Raw genomic sequence first — 20,538 nt, forward strand, 5'->3', positions numbered from 1 at the left:
TGGATGAAAGGGACTCATCCAGTAGGGATGGTGATGATGGTAAGTGTGGGACTGATGGCTTCCAACACGCAATTTGTAAGTCTGAGAGGACCCATGTTCTCCTAACACATGGCTTGCTCTTACTGGTATTAGAAAAAAAATTCCTTCCAGAAGGAGTTTCTTTAAGAGTGGCCAATCAATCTTAATCTTGCTCCTATGTAAGCTGCCCTACTCTGTGCGTGCGTGTGTGTGCGTGCGTGTGTGTGCGTGCGTGTGTGTGCGTGCGTGTGTGTGTGCGCACGTGTGTGTGTGTGTGCTGGTTGGGGGGGTGAATTTATTTTATCCTTAGCCACCTAATAACTTATTATCTAAGGTCAGAGACTGGTGAGAGCTATTATTACAAATGTATTCCATGGTCTGTTTTGTTTTCTTGGAAAACATACACTCTGAGGAAGAAAGTAATTATTGGTCACTTATACCTTGCTATAAACGAATTTATCAGACCCTTCCAATGTACAAAAGAAGGAACAGCTGAAAGACTGGTGACTGACTAGAGTTCTTGGGGACAAAAAGACCCTGAAAACAGAAAGTGTGACGAGAACCCAAGATAGCTTTTGCTTACTTTTTCACTCTATTTGGAATCATGAGACCCAGGCATCTGGACCACCCACTGGCACCTACCAAAACGACAGAGTCACCGACCAAGGCGTCTTCACTGATGACAGCACTGTAAACATTCTGGCTGAACCTGGGAGGGTTGTCGTTCACATCCGTGAGGTTGATGCTGACGGTGGCCACTGCACTGAGAGCTGGTGTGCCCCCGTCTTTGGCTTCCACCACCAGGAAAAACTTTTTGCATAATTCATAGTCCAGGACCTCAGAGACAGAAATACCCCCTTTGAAGAAAAATGGGAAGTTTTTAGATTTGATTAGGAAAAAAAAACACTGGTCAGCAGTTCCATAATCATGGGAATATTTATAACATCATCTCCAGCCAGGAATTGTAGATATTCAGGAATCTGTTTATTTAATGCCCCGAGGAAGGCATTTCAGAGTCTGATTAATGCTGTCAGTTAAAACACAGCCATCCATCAGACGCAACACTGGAGAAAAAAGTCTTTGACGGCTTTTACAATAGTTTCTGAACTTCTCTCAAGCAGCCCTAAACTATCTGGCATTATTCGCCTCTATGCCGCTGGGGAGAAGGGACAGAAACAAGACAGGGACAAGACCCTGATAAGGGTCTCTTGATGATCCCTTAATTGGACACAGGCAGACAGAGAATGAGCTGAGATGTGGGGCTGTGATTTCATGACCCCCCCCCACCCCCCGCCACAGACTTTGCGGAATTCAATTAACCACTAACGTGCCATGCCAAGTTATGATGTGCTTATCTAAAGCTATTACAGCACAAAGAGGGCAAAGAGCTCAGACAGCTCAAGGTACAGTGACCTAAAGAAAAGCAAATACCTGGGATTAGTGGTCAAACAGTAAATGTGAGTTTAGTGTCCACAACTACAGGACGTGGTGTCCATATCATAGTGCAATTCAAATTAAGCCAGTAGAACAGGTGAAAGTCCCTGGTGCCACCCCTTGGAGGGGCTCTGAGAGTGCCTCTCCTTCCCACTAAATCTCCTTCTGGTGAGGTGACCCAATCCTGTATTCCGCAACTGGAAACTGGTCACAGTCCTGCCTGCAGAACTGTTCTCAAGGGCATTCACCTCTCTGCCTACTGGAAAACAATCATTAGGACCAAGATCAGTAAGTCACATCCATTCACATCTCCAAACCGTCACCTTCCCTAGCTGCTAAACTTGCCCTTCTATTTAAGGTGAGAAACAAAGTCATACCTATAACGAGAGCCTCTTTTCCCCCATAATTAAGTTTTCTTAGCAATTACCACTCTTAGTGCTTTGTTTTGTATTCCAGTCTTGTTATCCAGTGCCAAATTTAAACAGCACTTAACCATTTCCCCATGGTGTTCATATACAATGACCGCAACTAGACAGACCAAGTCTAACATGTATTTAAATGAGGGAAATCCCATACATTTTAATTTGAAGTAGGGACCATAATAAACGGAGTTACTGCTGGGAGAAGCTGCTAATGCAATTCTTCCATCAATATAAAAAAATGAAACAAAGCAAAAACAATTCTTTCCATCAATATCTCCTTCCCTTTTTTGCACCACCCCCACCCAGCAGAGTAGGGTCTAATGGAGTGAGAGCGTGTATTCCAGAATCAGGAAGATCTGGGCTCAAATCGTGGCTCCCCCACTGACTCCCAGTGGGCGCTGGAGAACTTACTTAACCTCTTTGAAGCTCTGTTTTCCTCATACGGGAAAGGAGAGAAATAACTAACAATTTAATAGGAATCTGGCATATTCACTATGTTAAGTAAATGTTGCTAATTATGATAGTTTCCTGTTCATGTTAACTGAATTATTCAAAGGAGAATTTTGCCACCTTTGCCACCTTGCTCAATAAGTACATTTTCTTTGGGTCCAACGGACGGGAAGTGGGAGAGACTTGCCTTTCTTATCTGAAAAATGGGCCTGCTTTGACTATGATTATTTATAGGGGAATAGGTAAGCAAATGAGAGTATCTATGAAAGTGCTTTGAAAACATTAATACAAACATTATAAATACATAGTGGAAAGTTATATTTACTCTTCAAGGAATACCCAAACTTGTTTCTTGAATTACTATCCTTATGATCCTAAGTGCCCCCAATAGTTAACTCCCCAATAAAAAGAAAGCCCTAGTGTTCTCTTTTTGTTCTCTTGATTTCTTTCTAGACATGTTTTCCCTAGGTGATGAGGCACCGTCCCTGAGTTTGCAAAGCATGAGGCCTGGGAGTCTTCTGCCTGGGAGTAGGGGTGGGACTCAAACACAGGGCCGGTTCCGTCTGACTAGGGTGCTGAGCTGATGACGCCTGCGTGTCACCGTGCACACACACGCCACTTTTCAGCGTCTGCTTTGGTGGGTGACCAGAGAGTGGAAGCCTGAGCGTGGATGGGGACAAGCGCTCCTAGATTCTAGGAGCACTTGCACACACATAAACACAATGATCCAGAAAAAACAACAAAAAACGAAACAAAGCAAAAACAGAAAAGACAGGGAAATAAACAAACCCTTATGCTTGGTATGCAAATACTACTTCCTGTCCCCCATCTATGAGCAACATTGCTGCTCCCGAGCCTTCCTCCGAGACATTACTAGAGCCCACAGCTAGGGGCTTTAACACTTGGCAGTGGGCATCCCCAGAAGCAGGTACCAGAAGGACCCCTCACATCAGCACGCAGGCCCAGCCATGAGAAGATGTGCTTCTGGTGGGAGGGAGGGAGGGAGGAGGAGGAAAAAGAGTCCACCCAGAGTTCAGTTAGAAGGCTAAGAGAAGCAGGATATACTGAAGCTGAGAGTTCTAAGCAGGTTGCCCTGTACTGACCTGTCTTTGGGTTGATTCGAAATCGCCCTTGCTCATTCCCAGACCGGATGAGATATGTAATTTCAGCATTTGTGCCGATATCTTTGCTGGTGGCAAAAACAGCAAGAACTTGGGTGCCCGGGGAGGTGTCCTCAGGCACGCTGACCAGGTAGTCCCTCCTCTCGAACACAGGCGGGTTGTCGTTAATGTCCAGGACGGTGATGGTGACCGTGGCAAGAGAGGACAGAGCCTGGCCGGGGCTCTGGTCGGTGGCCTGGACGCTGATATTGTAGGAGGGCTGCTGCTCTCGGTCCAGTGGCTGCTCCAGGATGATGATGCCAGATGAGCTGTCGATGGAGAAGAACCCGTTGGCAGAGTCAGCCAGGGAGTACACCACCTTCCTGTTGATGCCTGCGGGAGACACGAGAAGGTTAGTGACAAGAGCGTGGCTTGATGCTCTGCACTAGAATTTTATGGCTGTGCTGACTTAGGGGGCTGCTCAAAGATCTGTACTGACAGAAAGTAACAGCTGTGGTCCTACAAAAGTTTAAAAAATATTAAATTAAATTAAATGGTAAGGAAATGTAAAATATTGGCAAGAAATACAAGTAGTCGCGTATTCTTCATATATTAAAGAAGCCCACATATTTTTAAAGAAAAAGTCTAAGATGTCAATAGATGTATGGGTAACGATGTGCCACAGAAAGAGAAATACAAATTCATCCATTCCATCAACAAATGTGTGCGTGTGGAATCGATCAGGCACTATTCTAGGTGCTAGAGATTTTAGCAACGGACAAGAGTCAAACATTTCTTGAGGAAATTATTACACTTAGTGGGAGTAAATAAGAAATTAACAAGCAATAAAGAGTAAAATAAATGGTATGTTAGGGGGTAAAAAGAAGGAAAAATAAAGCCGTAAGGGGATGGGAATACTGCAGTGAGAGAGCGTGTGTGAGGTGGAGGGAAGGGTGGTCACTTTAAACAAGGTGGTCACGGAAGGCCTTGACATTTGAATAAATACCCAAAGGAGGGGAAGGAGTGAACAGCACAGTTGTTGGTAGGGTGGGGAAGAGGGCAGGCAGAGGGACCCACGAGGGCAGGTGTGGAAGCCCCTTTGGTGTGTTTGAGGGCACCGTCCAGAAGGCCCATGTGACCACAGTCAGGAAGAAAGGAGTAGAAGATGGTTTCTGGGTGAAAGCCGGCTGGGGAGCAGAAAGCGTGGGGTTGTGGTGCTGAGGTGGGAAGCCAGCTGAGTCTCTGAGGTGGGAGGTCATGACATGGGACTCAGATTTTAACAGGATCACTCAGGCTGCTGGGTGCAAAGAGCAGGACAAGCATCGAGCGAGCGAGCGAGCTGAGACAGCTGGTCGACTCCCACGGGAGCTCAGACATGTGACAGCGGTGGCTCGATCAGGCCTCTGAGATGATGAGAGCTGGTCGGTGCCAGGCTGTTCTGAACACGTAGGTGATAAGACTGATTTCTGATGGTGGGGCTGGCAGGATACAGGGTGTGAGAGGAAGAGAAGATCCTGGGATGACTCAGGTTTGGGCCTGAGCAGCTGAAAAGAGGGAGCTGCCATCGGCAGGGTCGGGGGGGACGGCAGGAGGACGAGGATGACAGGCCAGGAGCCCCATTTTGGACAGATTAAATTCGAGATGGGCATCTTATACATAAGTGGAGATTCAAGTAGGGAGCTAGCGCAGGAGGCTGGAGATCAGAGGAGAGGTCCACGCGAGCTATGAATGGGCGGCTGCCAGCATTCAGGTGCTGTGCAGAGCCATGAGAATGGGTGAGGCCATAAGGGGATGTAAAGAGAAAAAAGAAATCCAGTGGCCAGGGAGCCTGGAGCACTCCATCAAAGAAGGGAGAATATCTGCTCAGAAGGTGACCTCCAGCTCTGTGATTTAAAGGAAGGCACTTACTTAACCAAAATACCATTTTACCTTAATATACACAAAAGCTAGAACATATCAGCCAGGACATGTCTACCGACAACCAACAAATTAGTGAATGATGATCCGAGTGAGTTCTGGTTCTGGAGACCGATTTAACTCTTTTCACCAGAGGACTTTAGCATTTCAAAATAGTTTATGCACCCCAAATTCGGCAGGTGTGAAGATTTGTAAGAGGCAAAATGTAATAACTTTGTAGGCTGAAAAAGCATTATTTTGATCCTAAATGCTTTTTTAAAAAGATTTAAAAAAAATTTATTCATTTAAGAGAGAGAGAGAGACACAGAGAACACAAGCGGGGGAGAGGCAGCGGGAGAGGGAGATGCAGACTCCCTGCTGAGCTGGGGGTCAGACATGGGTTCGATCCCAGGACCTAGAGATCATGACCTGAGCTGATGACAGATGCTTAACCATCTAATCCACCCAGGTGTCCCTTGATTCTAAATGCTCTTAATGAAGACAGCCAGGAATCAAGGGTCTTTAGCTAGAATGGCCAACTGAAAATGTCTCTTGCGAATCATGGACTCCTAGAATGTAAGCTTTTAGAGGGGAGGGCCTCCGTCTGTGTTGTTTTCCACTATAACACCTCACCATGGGGTCAGGCATTTGGCAGTAATAAGAGTTAAACACTTTACCACCCCCCCCCATGTGTAATTTCCCTTAAGCCAAAATTCCCAGCAAACCAATAAAATCATATATCTGGAGGGAACGACATAAATTGCAGTATGTGGCTTTCTCCAAAAGGTCAACACTGAGAGAGCTTGTTCTTGGTTCCATTCCAGAGAGTCCATTTTTTCCCAAAGTTTCATCATTTACTTTTATTTCTCTTTCAAAACAACTACCCTGTGATATATAAACATCAACTTCTGATTTTATTGGTGCGGGGATTAAAAACAAGAAGGCTTTCCTCTTCCCTTGCTGCCCCTTGACATAAAGCCCCAGAGCAGAGGTTTCAGGGATGTTTTCTGACCCTTTGCGGGGTGGCTCCAAGTTTACATTCTTCAATGATTCTGGGGGTGAATATACCCAGGGTTCCAAGAACGCTGCCTGGGTGTCAGAGCAGGTTATGTGACCCAGAGGTGGCCTGGACTGATTAGCTGCTCTCAGGAAACTTCTCAAAGTCACAAGCACAGATTTATGGAAACACATTAGCGATGGACATAAATATACCACACGGCTTTTCAAATCCCACATGCGGCCTGTGGATCTGACTTCCATGCCCAGCGTCTGGAAGACCAACGGCTCTTACCAACGACGAGATGGAGCAGGAAATTCATGCAGGGTCTTTCATCTGAGCATCTGCTGACAACTACGAGACCCACTTCTCTGAGGCATAGACAAGGACTGACGGATTTGCCTGCTGCCACTAGCATGTTTAGGTAAGCACAAGGGACAAAGTCCTGGGTTCCCTAGGCAAAGCCCCTTGAGGATTTCCAGAGATCTGCTCCCAGACATGATGCCCCTTCAGGCCTGGAGATCGTCCAGGAAGAAGGGAATTTGTGACTTGCTGTTCTGACAGCAGGGGCACTCAGGACGAGCTGAGTGAGGAGAGGAGGGGGTTGGAGCCACACACGGCTGCTCCCTGTGGCAGCAAGGCCTGAAGGGAAGGTGCCTCTCATGGCTGCCTTAGGTTTCCTTCACTGGGACAGACAGCTGAAATCTAATTAAAATTATCACATATGTTCCCCGTCTGCCGCTTCTCTTCCAGCCCTTTTCAGAGGAGCCGGGCTTTGCTCCCATCCCCAAGCAGGAGATGCTGTGTTCTCTGAGCTTCCTGCTCAGCGGGCTAGCCGGAGAGCCGTGTTGTTGGAGCTCCGTTTACATGGCTGACATTAATCAGCACACAAAGACCACGGCTCCCCTCCAGGCAGATTCTGTTAATTTAAATTCGGTGACGGGTTTTTTTCTGCTTTACCACAGCAGAAAACCATCCCTTTCCCTCCCCCAACCCCCATCAAGCTGCTGACCCAAACTCCCCTCACTTCCCATACATTTTGCTTCTGACAGTACCTTGGGCATTCACACCAGGAGGAACTGGGAGATTTATTGTTTCCTTCTCCTTTCTGTTACCAATCAGACTGATACGGAAGCGAGACCAGAAAAGGGGGAGGGGAAAAAAACACCTCCAACCAACAAACCTGCTTAATGGTATCACTTATGATTTGGTAGCTCTCAAGAAATGAGCAGAATGTAATTTTGGAATATATTAAAATTCCCATTTGGACACAATTGCAATGGATTTCAATGATTTCTGGAAATAAAGTCAGACAGGTAAATGTCAATTTGGAGGCGTAGTACTTGGATCTTTGCTGTGTTACCATGTGATGGGAGCTATCTTTGCTAAATGAATGAAGGTCATGTCACTAAAGAGGTAACTTTCTACCCAAGGGCGTATGATAAATGCCATCCTTCAAATCACCATCCCTTTGCTACGTTCCCCAGTAGAAAAGATGAACCCGAGTAGAAAACTTGCTTGCTAATTGGTCTAATGCTCTTACTACATGACACCATGTATTATATTAAGGTATAACATTAATCCATCATTTTGTGTCTGTGTTTTTAAGTATGTAATTCTCTTCTCCAATTTGAGCCTAATTTAATGAGGACGGAGCTACTTAGCTTCTCAAAATGCTGAAATGACAGGCTACTGAGAGAAGTACGCCTTTCACTGTAAGTGAAGTTTCTTCGCCTTAACTGTGGCAAACGGAGCAGGCAGGTCTTCAGAGGATAAAAATCAAGTAAAAAGAGAGTGATTAAAATCCCGATTTGCTCAAAGGAAGTCAGAGGCAGTGGCATTTTGTGGAGTGGGCTTGGAGAGAAGAAAGAGCCTCTAAAAATTCCCAGTCTGGGAATGCTGTGAGACTGTGTGTGTGTCAAGGGCTCGGGGGTAGGGGTGGCCAATGGCATCTATATTCCCTTCCTTGGAAGATTTCTAAATGATGGTTAGGTTCCTCTCAACTCAGCAAAATGGAATGATAGATCTTTTCGGCATGGAACAGCACATAAAAGTCAAAGCTGTGAATGCTTTCAGATAAAGGGGTCCAGTTCTGGAAGGAGATCTTGCCTCTGGCCCACGGTTTGCCCAAACTACCCAAGCGTACTTGGACAGGTCACTTAACTTCTTCCCTGGGTCTCAGGTCTCTTCATTTTTAAAATGACAGAAACCAGGTCAGTTGAGGCTCAGGACGACCTTCTAGACCATGTTTCATGTCCAGATTAAACCAAGAGAGCTAGTTTCGTTTATATTTCCAAAAGATCATCCCCCACTCTTAAAGTGCTCATTAAGTTGCAGGCATGGGCATACGTGGGTTTCATCACTGAAGTGCAAAGTAAGCCTCATCATGATGAGCTACTGGAATATTCTGGATGGGAAGAAAACTTAGCACAGCCATTCTTACCATGCAGTTAAGGGTTCAGAGTTCACATATATGGCTTTGAGCAAGGCTTTATCACTTTAGGGAGAAATAACGCTCACTATAGGATCATTCCCAGGGATCTAACCCAGTGTCAGAAGAACTCAGCTTTATGTTTGAGATTGTTAAAGGTGTTAGAATCAGCACCAAAAGGGAATGGCGACACAGCAGGTACATTGAGATTGTTATAACGTGGAAAAAATGTTTTCTACCCTCCCTTCTAACATCAAGCTCTCTAAGCTTAAGGAAACTGCAAGAGCCCTGTCATGCTTGCTTTGGGGTTTTCGGTAGGAGGCTGTTATGACTCTGCCAGGACCTTGTCTGTGACATTCATACCCCCAGCAAAATGCACAGCATCTGGTCTTTAGGAAGCCCAGTAAAAATGGGGGCTCTGCTCAATTCTTATAAACTGGCTTTTTAAAAAAGATGCTATTTATTTATTTGACAGAGAGAGACACACACAATGAGAGAGGGAATACAAGCAGGGGGAGTGGGAGAGGGAGAAGCAGGCTTCCCGCCAAGCAGGGAGCCCCATGTGGGGCTCCACCCCAGGACCCCGGGATCATGACCTGAGCTGAAGGCAGACGCTTAACGACTGAACCACCCAGGTGCCCCTAGACTGGCTTTTAATAAAGGAATTTGAATTCCAATGGAATGGATATCTGGGGAATAAATGATCTAAAACAATCTCAACGATCAGACTCTAGTAACCTTCTAAATTTTGGTTCTCATTGCTTCTTTTTTTTTAATCAACTTTATTGTTATCCTGAGGCATCGTAATTTGTGTATTGCCACAGGAACACATTTTAAGTGTCCAGCCATAAATTCTGAAAAATGTATACCCCCATGGAACCCTGGCTCTCATTGGCATCTAGAACATTTCAATCAGCTCTGAGAGTTCCTTCACGTTCCATTTTGGTCAGTCCCCCAATCCCACACTGCAGGCAATCTAATACGTTGGTTTTGAACCAGCACTTTTCCTGCTTTCGTTAATGCCTATTCATCAGTGCCAGAAATCCCACAAGTATATTTAGTTTTCACAGTCTTTATGGCCCAGGCTTGGTGACTAAGGCACGCTCTTATTTAAGCTAGAAGGATTATCCCTTGAAGAAAAATGATAAACAAAGCTTTGGTTCTTGAGTACGTCATTGCATTCTTTTTTGATGGCCTTATCCTTAAAAGACAGTAGTTACTTCTGAGAGGGGCAAGGGTTCTGTCTTTCTCACAGCAGACATTGGACATGACCCTTGCATTTCATCAGGTTTTGCCAAGTGCCACCTGTTTGACTAGCCTGGGTACAGCTCTGAGGGGAAGGGGAACCCAAAGGACACCATCTCTAAACCTAGGAGTTTAACAATTGATGAGGAATTATTTAAATGAGAGGGTTTATGGTGTGCCTGGGTGGCTCAGTGGGTTAAAGCCTCTGCCTTTAGCTCAGGTCATGATCCCAGGGTCCTGGGATCGAGCCCCGAATCGGGCTCTCTGCTTGGTAGGGAGCCTGCTTCCTCCTGCCTCTCTGCCTACTTGTGATCTTTTTTTGTCTGTCAAATAAATAAATAAAAGCTTTAAAAAAAGTAAAATAAACTAGAGGGTTTAGAGTTTCCTGCATGCCTTCCCTCAGTGTCCTTCTCCCCTCTGAATTGGAATGGCGGGTTCTTTTCATTCTGCCTTGGAGGCATCTCTTGATGGTCTGTGGCCAGGTCTCAGCGCGAGGTGACGCTCCTCTCTAGTCTCACTTAGACAGTAGTACAGTCTACTTAGACTGTAGACTCCTGATGGCATCATTCCTGATGGCAAACTATCTCAGAGGCTTTCCCCTCATGGCCAAACTTAACCAGAGGTCAGTGCTTAAAACTCTCCATCCAGTTTTGCCTCAGCTGCTCAAGATAGTCACTGACCGCTCACTTCCTCTTTTTTCTTCTTTTTTTTAAAATTTACAGAATTTATTTACTTATTTGAGAGAGAAAGAGAGATTGTGAAGGAGAGCACAAGCAGGGAGGAGAGGGAGAAGCAGGCTCCCCACTGAGCAGGGAGCCCGATGCAGGGCTCAATCACAGGGTCCCGGGATCATGATCTGAGCCAAAGGCAGATGCTTAACCGACTAAGACACCCAGGCTCCCTGACTGCTCACTTCTTATAGTCAGAGGTAGAGACATTTGAGGACGGCTTTCCAATCCTCTGCCCTCCAGCCCCAGCCCACCCTTTGAGTGTTACCTCTTGCCCCTTCCACTGTGTGCTGCCTCCCCTGGCTACCCCTGAAGACTCCATGCACACTTACCCTTCCAGGTCTCTGCTCATGCTTGTCCTTTTACTCAGAACACTCTCTTCTCCTCCTTCTCTTATCAACATTCTGCATACTCTCTGTAAGGTTTCCTCGGGACAGCTTCCTTTAGTTCCCCAGTTACTTCTTTCTCTGTGCTCCCTTAACAGGATTTTTACAGTATCATCAGTCATGTCCTCTCTCCCACTTGATTAATGTAGCTTTTAGGCAAAGGGACTGTGTCTTGTGATTTCTGTATCTCAGTGCTGAGTCTAGGGCCCCGCACACAGTCAGAAAGCAAGGAACGCTGAATTACAGAAGGAGCAACTGGGGGACCAAAGCAGGAGTATGCACACACACAGGACAAAGCAGGACACAGCACAGGGAGGTGGGAAGCACACGGCACACACTGGAAAGTGTGTGTGTTAAAGAACAGAAGAGTCCCAAATGGCTGCATCAGAGAGAAGTCGCAAAGATTTTTGATATTAAAAATGTACTGGGTGGCTCAGCTGATTAAGCGTCCAACTCTTGGATCTGAGGGTCGTGAGATTGAGCCCTGCGTCAGGCTCCACACTCAGTGGGGAGTTGAGTCAGCTTGAGGTTCTCTGTCTCTCTTTCTCTCTCTCCCTCTGCCCCTCCCGTGTACTTGCTCACGTGCACACACACACACCCTCTCTCTCTAAAATAAATAAATAAATAAAATCTTTAAAGATGTACATAAAACGTTCACAAATATATACAGAAACTATTGCCAAATGGATATTTGCGTTTGTGAATAAAATTGGCAACTACCCAATTGTCCAAGAATGAGGATTGGCTGAATAAGTTACAGTACATTCATATCACAGAATACTACATACACAATCACAAAAAAGCATGAAAGAATATAGAGCGACACAGAACTATGTTTCTGAGCCAGTGAAAAGAGGAGGTTACAAAAAAATATCTAGTTTTTGGGTCCATTTTTGTAAAGAAAAAATGTGGAAGAGACTTCACCCAAATAGCAACAGTGGTTAGAATTGACTTGTTTTTCCTTTTGCCTATCTTTCTAGGTTTTATAGTGGACACAGATCATGTTTCTAGCAAGTAAAAGGACTATTATAAAAATCATGTATGGAAAATTTATTACCAATTTTGGAAAACAGTCAAATTTCGGAGTTATTTTCCAGGCCAGTTCAGTTCTCTACATATGTCATTTGAAGTACTTGTAGAAAAGGATACCTATATATTGTATAAGCATTCTTTTCTGGGTATTTTCATTCCTCATTTTTTTTCTTGTGCTCCTAAACACACTGACTTTACTTAGAAAATGTTTTTTGGTCAAGGTTTCATTATTGAGTTATTTCAAGTGATACACTGTTTTGAAATATTTTGTATCCTTAAATTAAGTAGTAGAAAATGGTTACCCTCAAACCTCCTTTCATTGTTTGTGGAAGGCAAGTAAAATCCCATTACAGCAAAAGAGCTCAAACTGACCACTTTTTTATATCTTTAAAATAGGCATTCCGATGATAGAAAATAAAAGAAAGTTGCCATTAAGAGGTCCATAGAATTGCAATTACTTTTCAAGTTAGACTTTAAATAGACTCTCTTGATTATTTCCGTTTTAAGTGCCTTTTACAAGTTTTTCATTGGGTGATGACTGACACTGGAGCATTCTCCCAGGCGAGATACCAACTCTGGGGTCAGGAATCTCCAAAATCGTCAAAAAGGACAGAAGGCAGCCCCAGTCAGGGTTGGAGAGATCCTGACGATACCACAGACTTCCTGGGGACCCTCCAGTTGGGCTGGTACCAGCTCTGCTGGGCAGCACTGGCAACATGATTGTGAGGTTCCATGAAAGATAAAAATGCAAGGCCCCTTGTTTTAAAAAAAGTTGTAAAGTTCAGCATAGCCCCAGCAGAATGATAAACCAACATGGTGTCCTTCTAAGTAAAGGGCCTATACACCTGCAAAGGCTGCAGTCCCATATAGCCAGCTCCGCTGGTAAGTGACACTACCTTCCATGATACCTCAAAAGCTGCAATTCATCTAGACATAAACCCTCTCAACCATCTATGGCTTGGCACTTTCCTAAGCCCAGGAGAGTCAAGTGTGGGTAAATGAATTCATCAAAGTACTTGAAATTCTGACTTTATTCGTGCATAGAACTTCTATGTTCTATGTGATAATACTAAAAATGTTTCCGAAGAGGGTCGTTATGTATGACCACCGGATCAATCATTCATCTCTCCAATAAATCACTTCCATCCAATAAATCCTCACAGAACTCCTGCCTCAGGGTAGACAGTAGGAGTGCACAGAAGAATCAGAGCCCCTCAATGTCTCCCATCTGTCAGGAGACAATCATGAATCTAGTTGATTGTTGGAGAGGGACGGCCAATAGACATTTCCCAAGGAAGAAAACAATTCAGTTGAGTCATGAAGGAAAGATAGGAGTTGTCAGGAGTACCAAAGTGGAAAAGTGTTGAGAAGAAGGGGCATTTCGGTGATGCACACACACGTGAAGTCAAGAATGATGATACTGGGTGCTCGCAGAATGGCAAAGGGCTCAGTACTGTTAAATGGGAAGTTTAGAAGGGCAGAAGCTAAAGCTGTCTATTTTCAGAACCACTAGCAAATTACCATAGCTATGATAAACAGAGCTAGAGTAAATGGAAAGCTGGGAATAAGTGAATGAATGAATTAGCTGAGAGAGAAGGAAGACTGGAGGAGTGGGATGAAGAGGCTGTCGGAGTGGGGAGCTTTTTGTAATCTGTGAGAAGTTATTTAAGGAGCTCCCCACAGGTGACAGACAACATCATGGGGCCTGTCAAGGAGGCTTCACAGGTGAAATGATAGTGAGTATGCTGATGCAACGCTGATGAGCACACTCCACTGAGCCTCAACATACCCTGAAGAGGCAGGAAAAGTGGGGGTGTAGGGGGTCCGTGGTGTCTGCACAAAATGCCCAGAAGTAGGTGGAAATTCCCCAGGACACCAGCACTCCTGTAAATCCATACTCTGAATCCCTGCATGCTGGATCAGAACTGACCCACGGAGGAGCTCAGAAGCTGTTACCCAACCTCATGGCACCCAGGAGTGAAGTCCTGTGTGAATGGGTGAGTAAGTGGCAATGAATCACTACCATCAGTGGTAGAAATCCGAATTCCCTGACTATAGGGAGTGGTGCTAAAGCCCTTCATTAATATATTCCTTTCTGGAAGGAATTAGCTATCTCATTGGTTTAGATTCCCTGTTTGAAAGAAATTGGATTTTACTTTATTTTGTTATTTATTCTTTTTTTTTTTTTTTAAAGAGAGAACATGCCTGCAAGTGGGGGTGGGTGGAGGGGCAGAGGGAGAAGAAGAGAGGGAGGATCTCAAGCAGGCTCCAAGCAGGCTCCATGCACAGGCTCCTGACACAGGGCTCGATTTGATTTCATGTTCCCATAACCCTGAGCTGAAATCAAGAGTTGGATGCTTAACTGACTGAGCCACCCAGGCACCCCTGGAAGAAACAGGATTTAAAAAAAACATAATAATGATAACAACTTATATGTGACAAAGGCAAAGTCTTCTAAACCAGGAATGCATCACAGTCAAAAAGAGGAAGAAAAGCGCTTACTGAGCCCTCTCTCAGACTTTCTGAATCAGATTTTGGAGATGGAGCACTCAGCTGTTTGTGTTTATTTTGGCTGTTTATTTTTAGAAACTCCCAAAGGGATTCTAATGCACAGTCAGGGCTATAACATGTTTGTCTGATTCTTGTGTGTTATTTTTCTTCTGGCATTGGATCCTGGAATTTGGGAGGGAGTAGTTTTTGTAGGGCTCTAATCAACTGAAGAGATCCTAATTTCTTAGGCGTTGAGGGTCATTTCATGGTCCCAAATTAAGCCTCGTGTGACAGAAAGCACTCACATTCTTCCCAAAGGAGACGGAGAGATTAATTTCCAGCATCTGAGGCTTCCTCCACAAGGGAGTTGAGGCTCTGTGAGTGGCAGAAGGAACCCATATATGCACTAGACATGACATTAGAAGTTATGTTGGAATGTCTCAAGTGGTTCACCCAACAACTTGGCAGTTCAGCAGACAGGTATGGGGTATGTATTGGGTGGCTGGTCCATGGCAGGGCTGGTGACACAGAAGGCAGTGTCCCAGCCCTCCAAGAGCTCATGGTCTGGTGGGAAAACAAGGAATTCGTATCTCCCATTTTTTCAGGGAGGAAGTGGGGTTCAAAAGGGCCGGGGAGCTTATTTAAGGTGAGACAGTTAGTAGAGGCTGGAACTGGAATATTTCATCCGGTCTCCTCCCAAAGCCACTGTAGGATGTTGCTTCCCAAAGTGACAGGCAAATGTGACAAGGAGGAGATAGGATGCCACAGTCCACAATCGAGCCACAGAGACTGCAGAAGGTATCCTGATGCTGGTGGGAGCTCAAGAATTCAGGGCTTTATGGGGCCATGGAAACCTTTGCTCAGGACCACCCTCTGTAGACCAGATGGCTTAAGAGGAGTACCTAAACTTTTTGAACCTCAGTTTCTCCATCTGAGGTGAGACTATAAGTGGCTCTTTGGCCATAATAAGATTACATGTGTCAGCATTTGGGACTCTCTGTAGACAGGCTTTAAGCATAACATTATATTTTTTGATATCCCCAAGAGACAAAGGGTTTCAGCCACAACATGGTCCAGAAATGGCTTATGTCTCCAAGTCTTTAGGGGGATTATTTAATTTTTATGAAAATTTTAATAGTCCTTCAGCCACTTTCAAAGATTTAATACTTTAGAGAATAACAGCGCTTTGGGGAAGAAAAAAAAAACACATTAAATCACTGACCTATCTATGCAGCTTAGAGGTAACAAGCTCTAAGGCATTAGGAAAGACATAGAAAAATGGTATTTAAGAGCATACAGGCTGAATCAGAATTGAATTCCTCTTGAGTCATCTGATAGAAATTACCAGAATACAGAAAAGAGCCTTGTACTGAGATGTCAGGATACCCTCCTTTTAGATCCCATTCTGCCACTAAGAAAGTCATCTTGGATATGTCTCTTTATCTAGGGGTCTCAGTTTCTTCCTCGGGATTAGAAAGGTTTTGAATGAATTTTGTTTCAGGGCCTTTCCCAGTGTAATATCTCAAGATCTGCTAGGGTCTGATGCCTACGGCCCCAGAGAAAATCCAGGAAACCATGAGAACAGAGACAAGGAACAGCCAATTCTGTGGTATCACCATTCACCATGCCACACCAAAGCAACAAGTTCTCAGCTTGGCTGAACCACTCTTCCCTGAGGGAGGGCCCTGTTTTTATTGCCACTGTCCTGCACGACAATTCTTCTTCCTTCCAGAGTGGAGCCTGTGGGAGGGTAATGGCAATGGCAGGGGATTCTTAAGGATATGTGGACAGAATTCAGAAGGCCCATACACTTGCATTAAAGTGCTCATTCTCTATTGCTCCATGCCAAATTACCTCACAACTTAGCATGAAACAACAAATATTTAGTATCTCACAAGTTCTGTGGGGGCAGGGATCCAGGCATGGCTTAGCTGGCTGGCTATGCTCAAGGTTTCTCATTTCCCCGTTGAGTGGGGCTGCACCTTCATCCAAAGGCTCAAATGGAGGTAGGGGTCCACTTTCAAGTTCCCTCATCTAGTTGCCAATAGGGATTCAGTCTTTTGTCATGTGGGCTTTTCACAGATCTGCCTCAATATCATAGCTCTCTTCCCCAAGGTGAGTCATTCAAAGGAGAGAGAGAGAGTGCTATGCACAGAGCTGTGTCTCCCTAAAATCCATATGTTAATGTCCTAATCCTGATGTGACTGTATCTGGAGATGGGGCTTTTAGGAGATATTAAGTTAAATGAGGTCATAAGGTTGGGGTCCTGATTTAATAAGATTAGTGGTCTATAAGAAGCGGAAGACAGAGAGCTCTTTCTTTCTCTACAGCACACACCAAGGAAAGAACATGTGAGCCTAAGGATGCAGTGAGGTCCTTATAGATTGATGTGAATGACACTCCCTTGAGTTTGTCCCATGAAGATGTAGGAATCTGCTAGCCCAAAGCTCTCAGCGTGCTTTTCTGTCATAGTTCCAGCACCTACTCCACAATACTTTGCTGAGAACTTATCTCCTTTCTTGACTTTTCTTCCCAAATTGCTTTTCATGGCTCTCAGTAAGTGGCACATACACAAGGCTAGGATGAGTCAGAAGAGAGAAAAAAACAATGGGAGAGATCCACGTAATGTGGTTTGGCTAGAAAGATCTCTGTTTAAAAACCCTCATGGGTTATTTTTATGAACATTACTTGATAAATAATCTCTGCTCCTTCACAAGGAGCAAATAATAATGCTCCAAGATACGGGGTTAGCCATTCAGTTCCTTTGACAAGATTGGTGCTTAGGAAAACCAAATTCATTCTGGTATCTGCTCCATGAGAGCACAGCACAGGAGCCATGATATCAACTCCCTCATTAAATACTCAGAAAATGAACCCCCAACATGGACAAGTTTACATTATTATAGTGAATGACGAAATTAAGAATTCTGAGGGCTGTGGCAATACAAACATTTGGGTCAAAATGGGAAAGTTCTGCCAAAAGATCATCACTTTTTTCTGTCTCTTTCCTATACTCTGTTAATATGAGGACCTAACCATTCACTTTAGAGGGAAAGGCATCATTCCGGAAGACTCTGAGAGAGACTTTCTGTATATTCTGTTAATTCATTCCTTAATGTAATGCACCACCTACACAGCCCTCACTGGGAGAGGCATTTCTTCTCATTTCTTGGTGAATTCCTCTCACTTTTCTTTAAGCCCTTGAAGCAAACTCCCTGCTGGTTTTAATTATTATGTGTCATGGTGTGAACCTCTTTGGGTTTATCTTGCTGGGGCTTTTTGTGCCTCCTGGACCTGGATGTCTGTTTCCTTCCCTGGGTTAGTGAAGCTGTTAGCTATTATTTTTTCAAATCAGTTTTCTAGCCCTTTCTCTGTCTCTTCTCCTTCTGAGTCCCCTATAATGCAAATGTTATATGCAACATGCTTGATATTATCCCAGAGGTCACTTAAACTACCCTCATTCTTTAAAATTCTTTGTTTTTGGCTCTTTAGTTTGGGTGCTTTCTGTTACCCTGTCTTGTAGCTCACCAATTCATTCTTTTGCATCATCTAATCTGCTGCTGATTCCCTCTATTTTTCATTTCAGTTACTGTATTTTTCAACTCTGACTGGTTCTCTTTTATATTTTCTATTTCTTTGTTAAAGTTCTCACTCTGTTCTTCCCACTCTTCAGTCCAGTGAGGATCTTTTTGACCATTACTTTGAACTCCTTATCAGGTAGATTGCTTATTTCTGGTTCTTTTAATTCTAGGTTTTAAAAATTTTTTTCATTTGGAACATGTTCCCTGCCGTGTTATTTTGTCTGGCTCTCAGTGTTCCTTCTCTTCTCTTCTCTCTCTCTCTCTCTTTTTGTTTTAAGAGTTTATTTATTTGAGAGAGAGAAAGAGCATGAGCAAGGAGGGTGGAGGCAGAGAGAGAGGGAGAAGTAGACTCCCTGCTAAGCAGGGAGCCTGATGTGGGGCTTGATCCCAGGACCCCAAGATCATGACCCGAGCAGAAGGCAGATGATTAACCAACTGAGCCATCCAGGCACCCCTCTCTGTGTTTGTTTTTGTGTTAGGTGGATCAGCTGTGTCTCCCAGTTTTGAAGAAGTGGCCTTATGTAGGGGGCCCCTGCTGGTGTCCAGGATCAGATACTACAGGGGTGTCGCCTGTGTGGACTGTGTGGCCGGGCTGTGACAGCTGTGGGTACACTGGTGTGGCTAGCTGAGAGGTCCAGCCATGGCCTCTGCTGGTGTGCTGGTGGGCGGGGCTGCCCCCCTTCCACCCCTCCCCCTTTTCTCCTATGCCATGAGAGTCACTTTGGGTGATGGCCATGCTCCTACTTTTTAAATCCCAAAGCCACTACTCTAATTTTGGCCCTTGTGGTCTTTTTCAATACCCTCCTGGGAGCTTAACTCACCTTCATTTTAGAGGCTTCTGTCAGATTAGCATTTCCCAAACCTAGAATTGATGAGTTCTTTTCTCAGAAGTACTCAGTGACTCTTTTCCACTGATTGGTTTAAGTACATAATCCTGGCCTGTTTGAACCACCACAGTTAGGCCCAGATGACTTTTCTCATCTCATTTACTTCTTTCCATCCCGGCTAACATGATACTCTCCCAATTATTGAGTTGGGTCCACATGTTCCAACTTCACAAGCTTATCCTCATGGTTTCTGTCTTCCTAATGCCTTCCTACCCCTGCCTGTTGAAATCTTATTCACTCTGGGAGCTCTGCCTTTCGTTAAAGGTATGTGTGCTCCTGATTCATGTTCTTCATTCCTGCATATGACCTGAGGCCTGGCACTGCATATTCCTCATCTTGGAGAATCTTGCGTTTCCTTCTGTAGTGTCTTCTGCATAGCTACTCACTAAATTTCTGTTAAATTAAATGGAAAATAATTGTAATGTGTGTTATGAGTCCTCAAGTTTCTCTGAAATCCCTGAAAGATGTTCTAAACCTTGCAGGAAATAGTTGGTAAGAAAGAAGTAAGTGAGTTGCTTATTAGAACATTTCTTTGTTTTATGTCCCCGGTCCATAAGAGGAAAAATATGTCTTCTTGCATCTCAAATATGTTGGAAATTGTCCTCTTCATAAATCATGAGCTATAGCATATTTTGCAGAGCATGTTTACATTTTATTTTCATATAACTTTGCCTAAAATGGTCACAGACTTTAGCTCTGATATTCATCACTGCATGTTTCCTTTGCTAGCTTAGAAAACTCTCAAAATTAGGAAGCTGGACACAAATCCTATCTATATGAGATAGACTAAATAGTGAGATATTAACCCCAAAGAGGTAGTACAACAAAAGGTCCCCTAATCTTTACTCAAAGGATCACATTTTTAAGCATGTTAGGTCATAAAGCCATTAGTTTATGGGATTGAGGATATTTCCGTTCCACAGGAAGACTAAGGCTTTGATGTTAAAATCTAGACAGTTGCCATACTATTTCTTAGAGCTCATAAAATGGGTGTTGAATTTATCTTGTCCTCCTCTGTTTTGATTTTGTTCCTAACGTAGGCAATTATTCTAACATTAGTCTGGTTGTATTATGAATAATGAATTCAGCATAGGAAAGAGGTGTTTGGCTAAAAGTAGTAATATTTTTTCAAATTAGAAAATCAGGCTATGAAAGTTTAGCAAGTCTATATAAGAGCTTTGAATTCATGAAGTTATAGAATCAGATTTTAGAGGAATATACCCTTGTCTTTTCTCTGTAATTTACAGTGACTTAGTATATGCTGTAGCTAAATGGTGATGAAGTAATTTATAACTTCAGGTAAAAGAATGAACAAAAGAAGTTTCATGAACCAAACAGTCCCATCATCTACACAGATGGAGCCAATTTTCTTTCCTCAGACCAAAAACCAATTGGGGCGAATCTCAAGGGAATGGGCAACTGGGATGGATCTTTGTTTCAT

At 44.1% G+C, this 20,538-nt stretch overlaps 1 protein-coding gene across 1 annotated transcript in view; it reads right to left on the bottom strand.

Annotated features, from left to right (window-relative positions):
* LOC111154480 (FAT atypical cadherin 3) overlaps positions 1-20,538 on the bottom strand; it is a 507,157-nt gene that overhangs the window by 52,392 nt on the left and 434,227 nt on the right. Inside the window, exons 13-14 of the mRNA XM_022514093.1 lie at positions 3,428-3,817; positions 661-875 (exon numbers count right to left, since the gene is read on the bottom strand). Of these exons, the coding sequence (XP_022369801.1) occupies positions 661-875; positions 3,428-3,817 (605 nt within the window). The remainder of the gene's footprint in view (positions 1-660; positions 876-3,427; positions 3,818-20,538) is intronic.

Source organism: Enhydra lutris, unplaced genomic scaffold, assembly GCF_002288905.1.
Source record: "Enhydra lutris kenyoni isolate GAN:26980312 unplaced genomic scaffold, ASM228890v2 scaffoldscaffold37, whole genome shotgun sequence".
NCBI classification, from domain to species: domain Eukaryota; kingdom Metazoa; phylum Chordata; class Mammalia; order Carnivora; family Mustelidae; genus Enhydra; species Enhydra lutris.